Genomic DNA, 12,870 nt, shown 5'->3' with positions numbered 1-12,870 from the left:
ATAGCTTCCCTCCCATATACACCAGTGACTTCAGTGGCAGTAGGTTTAGGCCATGCTAAGTATTTTTTAAACTATGGTCTTTATGTGTATCTGGCATTCTTTTTATCTGCATTTTTAGTGCTTCCCACTGGAATCCTTTTGGATCATTCAAGAGTTAATTTTTCCTCTGGAGATGTCCTTGTAGCTTTGTTTGGCTTTTGCATCTGACAAAGGCAGCTGAAGCTGCTCAGTTTCATTACCTTGTCCTCTGAACAAGGAGATGTTGATTTTTTTTTCTCCCTTGCTCTGGTTAGAGCTATGAAAATTTGATGTCTGGATGGAGTTCAAACTATTCTGCCATAAATTGGCAATAGAGTAGTAGCAGCTGTAGTCTGAAAGGGCAGAGACTGGTGGGCAGCCTCAGTGGCTGTATTTATTGTCACAATATGGATGCAGAGTCAGCATTTTAACCTCTTTGGTCCTCTGGCTGTCCCTCTGTTCTTTTCCCTGCTCCTTCACTTCTGCAGTACAGGAATTTTCCTACATATCTGGTAGGGTTTATATACCTTTAATTTGCCTTCTGAATGTATCTGAGGGCATGTCCTTGGATTTGCACTGCAGAGACCAGAGTTACAGGCACTTTGGCTCTTAGTTCTGATTTATAAGGCTCTAGAAAATGTGACAGAATGGTGTTTCTCAGTGAAACCACAGAGCCTCTGTTCCCAGAATCATTGTCTGAGTTGTTTGTCAGTTAAGAGAGCAAATACCTAAGGAAGCAGGATTGTAGAGCAGAAATGTAAGGACTGCTCAGTTTAATGCTAAACCATTTTGTAATTGCCTTTTCCTCCTGATGTGCAGGTACAAGCTCAGCCCCAAACTGTGACCCTTTCTCAGACGACAGCAGGACAACAGCAGGTTCAGGTGATCCCTGCAACCACTGCTACTGCTCAGGTGGTGCAGCAGAAACTGATCCAGCAGCAGGTTGTGACCACAGCCTCTCCCCAGGTTCAGGCTCCAGGTGTACAGAACCCAGCCCAGACACCAGCAACACCTGAAGCCCAGAGTCAGCAAGCAAAAGTACAGATGAGGACACCGACTGTCAGATTAAAGGCACCTACTAAACCAAGCTGAACTATTGCAATAACAGAGAAACACAGTATTTTGTGTTTGCTGAGACAAGTGAGAAGCTACTCCAAACATCCAAATGAAGACAAAACACCTCTATTTTATTTTTTTTTTTTGTAGCAGAAGGTTTCTTGCTGGTGAACATTTAAACATGAAAACTCACATGTAACTTCAGTGTATTAGCAAATGTTTAGCACTCAGACTCTGTACAAGATGCATTCTGCCTGTGTTCTCTGTGCTCATTTAAACCACATAAAGCAAGCATTACTTAGGTTGAAATTCTGCCCAGCTTCTCAAAAGTGAAATGGTGGTCTGCCATAAATGTCAGTAAAATCCATCTGTGTTAGAATGCCACACCTGCCTGTGGGCATGTGCAGCTCCTTGCTGTAGTTCAGTGTGTGCTCAGTACCCACAGTGAAGCCACACAAAGAACCAGGTGTAGTTGATGCAGCACAGTATTTTCCACCTATACAAAAGCTCTGTGTTGTTCTTCCCTGTGGTAAACACCCCTGGAAGATCCAACACAGACTTGAAGTGCTCCCTGCAAAGTTTAGCCAATAAATGTGAAAACCTGTAAGTATATGTAATTAAAAAGGAAAAAAAAAAGGTTTCATTCTCCATTTTTGTAAGTCTTTTAAAATGTTTGTTAGTAGTTTTTGTGTACAGTTTACTGAATCACCCAACCTGTGTGCTCATTCTCGTATTTCACTTTAAAATAATGGATATTTTAGGCATGAGCTGAGTAAATACTGTGTTGATAGTAAATGTGTATTAAAGTGTAGCCCATTTTTTTTTTTGTAAAAGAATTGTTCAGTAGATGCAGCTAAACAGATGATCCATAGCTGTTTCTCATGGGACTTCTGTCACAAAAAATCTCCAGCTGATAAAATCTAATCTCTCAGTTTCATTCTGCTCTTGCAACATGTTTAAATGTTCAGTACTTTTTACACGGCTTTCAGCTTAGGGGGTGGGGGGCTGGGGGAAGGGGAGAATAGTGAAATTAAATCTAAGACTTAATTCTTCAACTGTGTAAAGAGTAAGATCTAACTTTTGTACTATTCTTTTACTAAAAGCTAACAATGAATGTATCTTCAGGTGGGTATTTTGGATGTGAATAGAGCGTGGCCTCTTCCTCCAAATCAGTTTGCCTTATTGTTATGGAGAAAAAAAAAAAAGCAAAAAGCTGCATAGAACTGTGGGGGTTTCTTTACTTTTCTTGCATACAATGAATAACAGACTTTGCAAACAGCACTGAGTGAGGAATCAAAAAACCCATGGTGGCTTGAAGGGATTTATTTTACTTTGGCCATAAAACTGCACAATGTGTAAAATCCAGACAAAATTACAACATTCCTTTTCTGAGATGGTTTTAAAATTAGTTTTTCATTCTGTGATCTTTTTACTCTTTTAGGAAAGGAGCCTATTTAAGGGCAGGGAAAGCATATATTTTGTTTTTACCTCTGTATGTCCACACTTGTTGGTACCTGGCAATCCACATGGCTTAAACAAGAAAGAATTCTCAGCCAGCTCCTCTGTGTTAGTTGGGATAGGTACTGCCAATTCTGTTCAGATCACAAATTTAACATTGGTTCAGGCAGCGTTCCTGATTTTTTTATTTTATACCTCTTTTGTCCTGCATACTTTTTTTCTTGGACCCTCAGGTGTACAAATACAAGGGCATTTTGTTTTTTTTTTTTTTTTTTTTTTTAAGCTGTTTTTGCATGCAGTAGTATTCCCCTGACCCTGCTAACCCCTGGCTTGTGCCATCCCCCAAACTTCCCTGCCAGCCAGGGAGCTGGCACTGCTGACAGCAGAGTAGTTTGAAATGCAAAGCAGATGCAGTGGTAATGGATAGTGACACTGTGTACAGTATAGCCTTGCTCATCCGAAAATATTGCTTAGGTAGCCCCAGTTTTACTTTTAAGTGTTTAGATTTATGATGTGCATGAAGGTCGGGGTGGGGGGGAACAGTTCCAGCAGTGGGAGAGCTGTTGGCTGCGTCTTTGTGCTGGTCTGATTTGGTGTCTAAAGAGGCGATTGTTTCTTGTTTAGGTCAGTTGATGAAGATAAAAAGTCACCATATTTTTTTTTCCCTTCTAATTATTTTTTTTTCTTCCTTTCGATGTGTCTTTCTCCCAGGAGTGTGTTAGGAAGTCAACCTGTACATAAGTGATGAACGTTTGTACTCGCCCCAGTAGGATGATAAGGAATAGTGCTGTATCCTACCTGAAGGTGTAATAAAGTGTACATTTTTATACCGCCGCCTCGCCCTGCCTTCTGTACCGGGGCGGGTTACCGGGAGGGGCGGTGCGGGTGGCGGGACGGACCCATCCCCATCCCGATCCCGATCGCGATCCCCGCCCCGCTGCCGGCCCCGCCTGCGGGCGGAGCGGCCGCGGCTCCTCCTCCATCCTCCGCTGCGAGCATGGCGCGGGAGGCCGCGCTCGCCGCCTGCCTGGAGGCCGTGCTGGGCAACCGCTCCAGCGCCAACCGCGTCTTCGAGCTCCTGGAGCCGCTGGCGGTGCGGGCCGGGCCGGGCCGGGCCGGGCCGGGGGACCGGGCTGAGGGAGGGAGGGCAGCGCGGCCGGGCCGCCGCTCTGACACGCTGTTCCCCAGGGCCAGGAGGAGCCGGAGGACATCGCGAGCGCCGCCAGGATCTGCGGCCGGCTCTTCGGGGCGCTGCTGGAGCGGCGGGAGCTGTTCGTGGGGCCGCTGCCCGAGCAGGACGCCTCTCTGGGCGGTGAGCACGGAGCGGGGCCCGCGGTGCTGCCCGGGACAGGCGCGGCCCGGCCCGAGCCCTGCCTGTGTCTGTGTGTCTGTCCCTCACAGAGAGCTACAGCGCCCAGGACAAGTACAGGATATGGATGCGGCACCGCTACAGGGACTGCGTGGGCTGCCTGGGAGAGCTCATGGGGCACGACGCCTTCCCGGTCAAGGTGGGTCCTGAGCCCGCTGTTGACACACGAGGGGTTCCCTTGAGGCTCTCGCCCACTATTTCAGTGTGGGAGGGCAGGCAGTGCTGTAAAACAGCACTGATGCTCTGATTCGCCTCTGCTCACCAGCAGTGAGCATGCAGATTTCTCAGGAAATAATATCTCATTTCATTCTTCCTCCTCTTGAAGGTGCCTCCTTTGGGTTTGACCCCTGTTGTTCTTGTTTAGGTGTTTTTTGTTTTTCGGGTTTTTTTGTGATGTTGCTTTCTTTTTTTTTTTTTTTTTTTTAAAGGAGCAGGCACTCTGCACACTCATGAAATTTGTAGAATTGGAGGCACAGTATCCATTGATCAAAATAGAGTGGAAAGGAACTTTAACTTTTCCCTGTGACCTTCTTAAGGTAAGCTGCAGACCTGAAAAGTCCCTCCTGTCAGTGACCTGATGGCACACGAACTCTTGTGCCCTCAGCCTCTCACTCTGTGCTCCAGTGCTGTGAGAGACTGACTTGTTGCTTTCCTTTCCAAACCCTTTGTTAGGTGGTTGTTGATGGTTTGCTTCCCACCACCGAGGACTCCTCCCTGCTGATCTCCCGCTTCCAGGAGTACCTGGAGTACGAGGATGTTCGCTACTTTGTCATGAAGGCTGTCACTGCCAGCATCGGGCAGGTGATGCAAAAGATGAAGGAGGTAACAAATTGTTACTGTTCAGGTGCCTCTGGATGAGCTGCTCTGGGTTGTGTGTCTTGTGTGTGAAGCAGGGACGAGTTAGTAGTATATGGAAATAGTTGGAAGCTAGAGAAATGAGTGTGCCCACTGGAAGCATTGATTTTTTTCTTATGTGTGTCAATATGCCAAGACTGGCTTTACTCTGAAATTGAAAGTATTTCAAGACACATACTGTTCTTTCTGGTCTAAGCTCTAGCTTCTATTTTACCCAAATCTTCATAATTTGGGTGACACACAGAGAACTTTTAATTCTGTGTGCTCTGGTGCAGAGGAAGAACCTGTTTCCTTCATTGGATCCACCAGTAGAGATAGTTTTCTGATCTGCAACAGAGAATATACCAGTATGTAGTTTATTTATGTAGTTTTTAATCATCATTTTCCCTTTCTCTTTCCTAAATATATTCACTACTTGGAAACAGGGCAATATTGAAGCCCAGCGTCTTGCTCTCTGATGTGGAACTTGCTTCATGTTTGTTTTTTCCTTTTTTCCTCAGAGGCCGCTGCCTTTTTACCAGCAGAATGTATTTTCCCTCATCTCACCCATCAACATGCCAAACAAAGAGTCTGAGATGGTCAAATTTATGGTCAAACAAGGTTAGTAAACTCTGCATGATAAACTGTGAAAAGGAAAATCAGGTTAAGATTTCTAGTGTGTAAATACTGTTATTTGCTGATGAAGAATTTCTGCTTCTTTGATCACTGTGATTCTACACAGTCTTAAAACTCCACATTCTTCAGTCTACATGGGGTCTGTTGTGGCCTTGTTTCAAATTAGGTACTTCAGCCCAAGTTTTTAGAGCATCAAAAGGCTAAGTTAAAAAAGCTCTTCTTAATTTTTTGAATATCCATTTCAAGTTCAACATCTGGTTTCTCTTTCTTCTTAGATAACCGTGAGGAGTTGAAATTTTCAAAGCTGCAGGTAACTGTTCATTTGGTGCATTAGAATTGAAATTTTGTCTTCTTAAAATAGAGCATTATCTGTACCAGTGTGTTTAACTCACTGTTTGCAATTCTGTTTTAAGGCACACAAACAGGTGTTTGAAAAAATGTGGTTGACTTTTTTGAAGCACAAGGTGAGTGTTACTTCTGCCACTGATCTGCATTGCTCTTAAATTTAGGATTGCTGATCCTTAGCAGTTGTGTCCAGCCTTGCAGGAAGCTGCTGGTAGGATCCCAGTATGTTTTGAGTGTTGGGTGGGAACAGCCCAGTGACCATTTCTGTTGGATCACACTGCCAAAAAACGTGACCTCATATATGGCCTGCTTTTTCTCCTTACCCTCAGCCTTTTTTGCCTACCTTAAACATCTCTGCCCATAAGGGTGATCTGCAGCATACCAATCTCTGCTCACAAGCTGAAGCTTCCCCAGCCTTTTTCCTGGTGATTTTCCCCCTCTGAGTGATGACACTGTTAGCTGTGAGCACCTGCTTGAATGAACTCCCTTGGTGTCCCCTGTAAACTCTCCCATTTGGGAACTGCTGCTGCAAGCTGTTCTGTATTTTCCTGGCACATTCCCTTCTGCTTGTGCATTGCCTTTTTGAGCCACAGGTTGCTGCTGCTGACTGAGTTCTCCCGGCAGTGCTTGTTTCTCTGTTGTTTTGTCCTTCACAGCTGCCCCCTGGCCTTTACAAAAAGGTTCTTGTCATTCTGCACGACTCTGTCCTGCCTTACATGAACGAGCCCACTCTCATGATGGATTTCTTGACAGTGGCCTATGGCATAGGTGAGTGAGATCAGCCTTTTTTCCTTTGTGGCACCTCCAGCATGGCACAGATGGACTTGGAAGCTGTGCTGGATGCAGCACCAAACCCTGGGTGAGGGAATAGCTGTACTTTTGGCTGGGATGGAGCTAAGGAATTAGGGTCAATTCCATTGTCTCTGAAAGTGAGATGATTTTACATGTGTTTGTCAATATCATTGCTCCTCGTGTGTAAGGAAAATAATATTTAAGGCTTTGGGGAAGAGTAGAATACTGAAGTGATTTGTTTTAAATATAGAGTTCAGCCAGTGCTGCTGATCCAAACACAGGATCCACAGATTGCTGCAGAAATGTCCTTTCTGAGCAGACCTTTGCCTCCCCAGTGTGACTTTGTTGAGGAATTAGAGCAGCACATTTTGTGTCTCAGTCGTTGAACATTTGTTCTTCTAAACTACAGCTTAATCTTTGTAAGAAACTTGGGAGTCTCTGGAGGGGTGCAGATGAAATTGTTTCACCTTTCAGCTGTCACACTGGCTCTGATTTCAGCTATTCAGTTTTGCTTTCCTTCTGGGAAGATTGTATTACAGAAAAAACTTAAGTTTTTTTTCTAGTTATTTTTATTGTGTTGATATCTGCCTGTTTTCTTACAGGTGGAGCAATCAGTCTTCTAGCCCTAAATGGGTTGTTTATTTTGATTCATCAGCATAATCTGTAAGTAAAAAGAGTATATTGTTTAAAGGAACATGGGTTTTTGCATTTATGTCTTTATGTAAGAGGAACTGAAATGGATTCACCACACCTTCAGGCTTTGAAATTCTTCCATGAGAAAGCCAAACTGGACAAGAGGTTCAGGCTGTTGGGATGCTGAGCTTTTTTGGCTGTCTGATTTCTTTTACAACTGAACCTAAATAGTCTGTTCTCTAGGCTGTGGTTGCTCAGCACTTAAAAATCAATTTCCATTGATCTGATTACAGAGTGAAGCCATGGTCTTTGGTGTCCCTTTCACTGCATCCTGTACCATTTGCAGTCACTGGTCCTGGCTTCACAACCTGAAGGTGGCTGAGCACTGCCAGAGCCATAAATTCACTTTGCAGTTTGTTTTCAGGTGGTGACTGTAGAGGGAAGCCTAAGAGAGCCAAACAGAGCACAGCAGTGGGCTGGGGTGCTCTTAATGACAGCACAATAACATTTAGCCACAGCCCCACTGTACACGTCTAATGGATGTTCTACACCTCTAATGGATGTTGTATTTTTTCTTTTTTTTAACAGGGAGTATCCTGACTTTTACAAGAAGCTGTATAGCCTGTTAGACCCTTCCATCTATCACGTGAAGTACCGAGCTCGCTTTTTCCACCTGACCGATCTGTTTTTGTCTTCATCGTAAGTAGCATCTTTATTTTGTATGCTCACATATTTTCCTCCTGCTTTTCTGTTCTTGAGCAGTCTCCCACATGTCTGGATTTAATGTATTCAGTGTGCCTGCTGGATTAGATACATTTTTATGAAGAAAACTGAATCCAAGACTATTATTGTAGTCTTGTGTAATTTTTCATGTGCTATTTTTGAAGATTTGCCTCACAGCCATAGATTTTCAGAAAGGAAGAATTGCAGTTAGTTATCAGAGTTTGAGCTGCAAGTGCTTATGGATGTGTTTTTGAGCTCTGTTCCACTTTGGGTGAAAGTGATGAATTTTCTGTCTTGTCTTTGTAAAAATGGAAAAGTAAAATTTGCTGGGTTTTTATAGATTACAAAGCTGTTGATAAATGGATGGCTTTTTGCAGACATAAAGCACTGAAATGTGAAGTGTTTGACAGCCTGTCTTGATGTTGTCAGTTCATTGTACACAGGGAAGAAGCTGGATAGGCAGCTGGTCATATAGTTGCTGTCATATGTTATAAAATAAACCAACAGTAACACAACACCAGGCACTTCATATCCAACCCCCTTGTAGTCCTGGTGTACTTTGGAGAGAGTGACAAGACCTGTGGGTAACTTTGTTGAGCCTTGCAGGTGTAGTGAGGCCTGAGTGACTGAAAATTGTAATTTTCATCTTCTGACATGAAGAAGGGGCCTAAATGAGGTGGTTGCTGTTAGAAATTTGCATTTTTACCATTAAAAAAAAAGAATTATGCTGCACATTCACACTACATGGGAGCTTTATGTTCCCATTAACAGCTGCAGTGCTTGGAAATGTTATGTAAATTTAACACCATGGCCTGTGTATTAATTAAACCCACAAAATGACATAAGAAGAATATAATTAAGGTTGCCTGGCCAAGCACTCAGTTTATGAAAGGACTGAATAAAGTTTGCCATGAGAATGGCTGTGTACAGGGGCTGTGCTTGGCAATGGTGCCACGTGTCAGGATTGGCTCTTGCAGTGATCTGAGATTATTCATGCACTGAATGTAAATTCCCCCAAAAATTTGTTCCAGCAAGCACACAACACTTTGCTGCTTAAACTTGAGATTCCTTGTCACTGTGATATTTTCTGGAAAATCCTCTTTGCCCAGGATTCTTCTCCTGGGAAGATGAGAAGCCTCAGCTTCTCCATGTTTTGCTGCTCTGGAATGTGGCCTGGAGATTGTTTATCCAAACATGTGAATTATTTTTAATTAATGACCATTCACAGCCAGCTGTGTCAGACTCTCTGAGTCAGTCACGAGTTTTTATTGTTCATTCTTGTTAAGCCTTCTGAGGTATCCTTTCTCTTTCTTTAGTATAGTTTTAGTATAGCATAATATAACATAACATGATATAGTATACTATGATATAGTATGGTATAATATGGTATAGCATGGTATAGTGTAGAGTAATACAGCATAATGTAGAATAATATAGCATAGTATAGAATAATATAGCATAGTGTAGTACAATATAGCATAGTGTAGAATAATATAGAATAGTGTAGAATAATATAGCATAATGTAGTACAATATAGCATAGTGTAGTACAATATAGCATAGTGTAGTACAATATAGCATAGTGTAGAATAATATAGCATAATGTAGTACAATATAGCATAGTGTAGTACAATATAGCATAGTGTAGAATAATATAGCATAGTGTAGAATGATATAGCATAATGTAGTACAATATAGCATAGTGTAGTACAATATAGCATAGTGTAGAATAATATAGCATAGTGTAGAATAATATAGCATAGTGTAGTACAATATAGCATAGTGTAGTACAATATAGCATAGTGTAGTACAATACAGCATAGTGTAGTACAATATAGCATAGTGTAGTACAATATAGCATAGTGTAGTACAATATAGCATAGTGTAGAATAATATAGCATAGTGTAGAATAATATAGCATAGTGTAGAATAATATAGCATAGTGTAGAATAACATAGCATAGTATAGTATAATCATAAATCAGCCTTTTGAGAACTTGGAGTCTGATTCTCATCTCTCACCTCGTCCTGGGGACCTTGCAAACACCACAATTCCTAAAGCTTCTCTTTACTCCACAGCCTGAGGAGCCCCCTGCCGTGCTGTGAGGGTGGCTGAGGCTGCTGGCTGTCCTGCCAGGGCTGTAACAGGCTGCTCCCTGCTGTCCCCTGTCCCCAGGCACCTGCCAGCATACCTGGTGGCAGCGTTCATCAAGCGGCTGGCGCGGCTGGCGCTCACGGCCCCTCCTGAGGCTCTGCTCATGATCCTCCCCTTCATCTGCAACCTCTTCCGCAGGCACCCCGCCTGCAAGGTGCTGCTGCACAGGCCAGCAGGGCCAGCAGGTAAGGGGGGACTTGTTTTATGTCTTTAAGGCAGCATAAAGAGGAGCATTCCTGTGGAGGAAAAGGGGAGATTGCGGTTCTGAGGTTTGGAAGGATGCCTTTGTCCTGTCCCTTGGGTTTGTGAAAGGTCAGCAGGCTCCTGCTGTTAAACTCAAAGCTGTTCCAAGTGCCTTACTTGCTCTGCTCTTTAAAAGTAACATGCTTCTGTAGTGCTGCCAGCTGTGACTCCTGGGTCATGCTGGGATTTGTAAGTTTGTCCCTGGAACCATTGGGAAGGAGCAACTCTGGCTGCAGCACTGCTCTGGGGCTGTGTTCCCTTTGGATTTATGTGCACCACACAGGAGCTGTTAGCTGTGTATCTCCTGTTTCCTTAGATATGTCAGAAGATCCATACATTATGGAGGAGAAGGAGCCATCTGAAAGCAGGGCTTTGCAGAGCTCTTTGTGGGAAATTCAGGTATGTCATCCCAAAATGAGCATCTGGGTCTGGTATTCCACCCTTGCTCCTTCCTTGACATGTGTTGGCAGTGGACAGCCCCTCTCACAAGAACCTGCTTGACATATATCTCGCAAATGAGATGAGTTCTTTTACTCTGCATCATTTTTTGTCCTAGCAAAGGATTCCATACACTGGAGAGATGTATGTGCTAGTTAGTGGGTGGCTTGTGAGCACACATTTGAACTTGCAGTTCACAGCTGACACAGACTAAATAGCTGCAAATGGACCAGGCTCTGGAGGGGAGAGAGTTGGTGAGCACTGATGGAAGTGAATTGAGTAGAGCCGGGTTATCCTCTAGAAATGGATGAGGGGTTTGTGTAGGGGGCTGTAGCAGCAACAAGAATGATGTGCAGGAGCTGGAATCCTGGAGAGCTGCAGCTTGGGCGTGGTGTGAGGGCACTGTGAGGTGGCAGAATTGGGTTATGCAGTGTAGGCATGGCCTGTGGATGAATTTGTCTTCAGCTGGATATGACCATGTGAGAGGAGCCTTTGACATGTTTGAAAGATGCCTGAAATGAGGATTGCTTCAAGCTCTCTGTAGTAGCATGGTGCAGCAAACTTGGATCTGATGGAATTTGATGGTCACTGGAGATCTGACCCACAAATGGGCAGACTCCTGTGTGGGAGTGCAGATGGATGTGTGCTACCCTGTACTTTTAGATAATCTCCCATTTGTCTTGCTTTTCCAGTCTCTCCAGAACCATTATCACCCAGATGTGGCCAAGGCAGCTGCTGTCCTGAACCAGTCCCTGTCTGAAATGGAGGATGACATATCAGGGCTCCTGGAGCTCTCAGCTGCTGAGGTAATGCTGCTGTGCCTTTGTGAATGACTGGAGCCAGAGGAAAGGAGGTTCTGGATGCAGCAGTCATGTCCTGTTATCTGCCTTGCTGCTGGGGAGGGAGCTACACTGACTTGGTTACCAGGGCAAGCCAGGAAAATGGTCTGTTAAATAACAGCATGAGCAACAGTGTGACAGGACTGGCTTTTTCTTTGAAGTGTTTATTTGCTGGATGTTTTAAGACTTTAGAGTGTGCAGTGTTATTGGGGTGAAGAGCCTGTGCTGAATTTTGACAATATTTTCTGGTTTTTATTTTGTAGCTTTTTGATAGAGAAGTAAAGAAAAAGGCTGTTGATGTGCCCCTGGAGTTTGAGCCTGTACGAGGTTTGTTTGGGAAGAAGAATGATATTTTTGCAGAGCACTTCAGTTTAGACTGATGCCATCTCTTACCAAAACACATCTGTCAGCAGCTGGATCTTAGGGACACACAGAAAGCTCCCCTGTGCTCTGCAGCCCTTCCCTGTGAGGAGAGCTGCACTGCTTGAGCTGCAGTGCCCCTTGCCACTGCCCCTGGATGGACTCTGCTGTGTTTCTCACACTTGCATTCTGCCACCTGGTATTGGGGAGGGATTTCTCCCTGAAGCAAAGAATTCTGGACCAGTTCATGGCTGGGATCCCAGTCCTTCCCCCAGAGCTGCTGGTGCTGGCTGTGACCAGGGGCTGCATCAACAGACATCTCACTGCTGTTCCATGGGACTGAGGGGAATTGCATTCTCTGACTGCTCTTATTTTTCAGATGTTTTACTTTTATATGAGAGCTGACAGCCTGTTTGTAATAAATGTCTTCAATACATAAGTGTAAACACCTGATGTATTATAATTATCTTTTTGTATGCATTTTTAAGCTCATCTTGAGAGGGATGTTTATCTTGTACTCAGCACTCCCACGTTCAAGGCATTGAAACTGGTTTGTCTAACAACTCAGAAGGTGCTCAGTAAATCCATCTAGGAAATGTTGCTGGTGTTCCTTCCTCTACATCCATCTCATGCACTGAGATTGCTGGATTCCAAATGCTCATGAGCTTTGGAAGTGAACATAATCCTGGTGCCTGCTGTAGCAGGGAGGCCAGCTGATGTGCAGTGGGAGGCTAATCCTTGAGTTTTGCTTCAGAATGATAAGCAGCTTGGTGTGGTTTTGCTTGCAGCCTGCATGTGTTTTAGGAGCTCTGGCCAGAGTGTATCCAGGGGCTAAAAACTTTTTAACCCCACTGCTACTGGATGCCCTTGTTAATTTTTCATATACTTCAGAAGTCATGCACAAATTCCATTTGATGGGGTTTCCCCCAAGGTTTTAAGTTTGAGATAAACTCATTTTTAACAGCACAGATGA

At 44.0% G+C, this 12,870-nt stretch overlaps 2 protein-coding genes across 2 annotated transcripts in view; both read left to right on the top strand.

Annotated features, from left to right (window-relative positions):
* Positions 1-2,065, top strand: part of EP400 (E1A binding protein p400) — a 46,435-nt gene extending 44,370 nt beyond the window's left edge. The window contains exon 52 of the mRNA XM_066562039.1: positions 838-2,065. Coding sequence (XP_066418136.1) covers positions 838-1,110 — 273 coding nt within the window. The 3' untranslated portion in view covers positions 1,111-2,065. The remainder of the gene's footprint in view (positions 1-837) is intronic.
* Positions 2,066-3,529: 1,464 nt separating this feature from the next.
* NOC4L (nucleolar complex associated 4 homolog) lies at positions 3,530-12,343 on the top strand. The gene is made up of 15 exons (XM_066562405.1): positions 3,530-3,625; positions 3,721-3,844; positions 3,934-4,040; positions 4,330-4,437; positions 4,574-4,723; positions 5,257-5,356; positions 5,647-5,681; positions 5,785-5,835; positions 6,373-6,484; positions 7,111-7,171; positions 7,730-7,840; positions 10,039-10,202; positions 10,577-10,659; positions 11,391-11,504; positions 11,801-12,343. The coding sequence occupies exons 1-15, from the start codon at positions 3,530-3,532 to the stop codon at positions 11,915-11,917; spliced, it is 1,533 nt and encodes a 510-aa protein (XP_066418502.1). The 3' UTR covers positions 11,918-12,343.
* The last annotated feature ends 527 nt before the right edge of the window (positions 12,344-12,870 follow it).

This window comes from Molothrus aeneus, chromosome 18, assembly GCF_037042795.1.
Source record: "Molothrus aeneus isolate 106 chromosome 18, BPBGC_Maene_1.0, whole genome shotgun sequence".
NCBI lineage: Eukaryota > Metazoa > Chordata > Aves > Passeriformes > Icteridae > Molothrus > Molothrus aeneus.
Note: the sequence above shows the minus strand (reverse complement) of the source record. Positions and strands in the feature narration are given on the sequence as shown.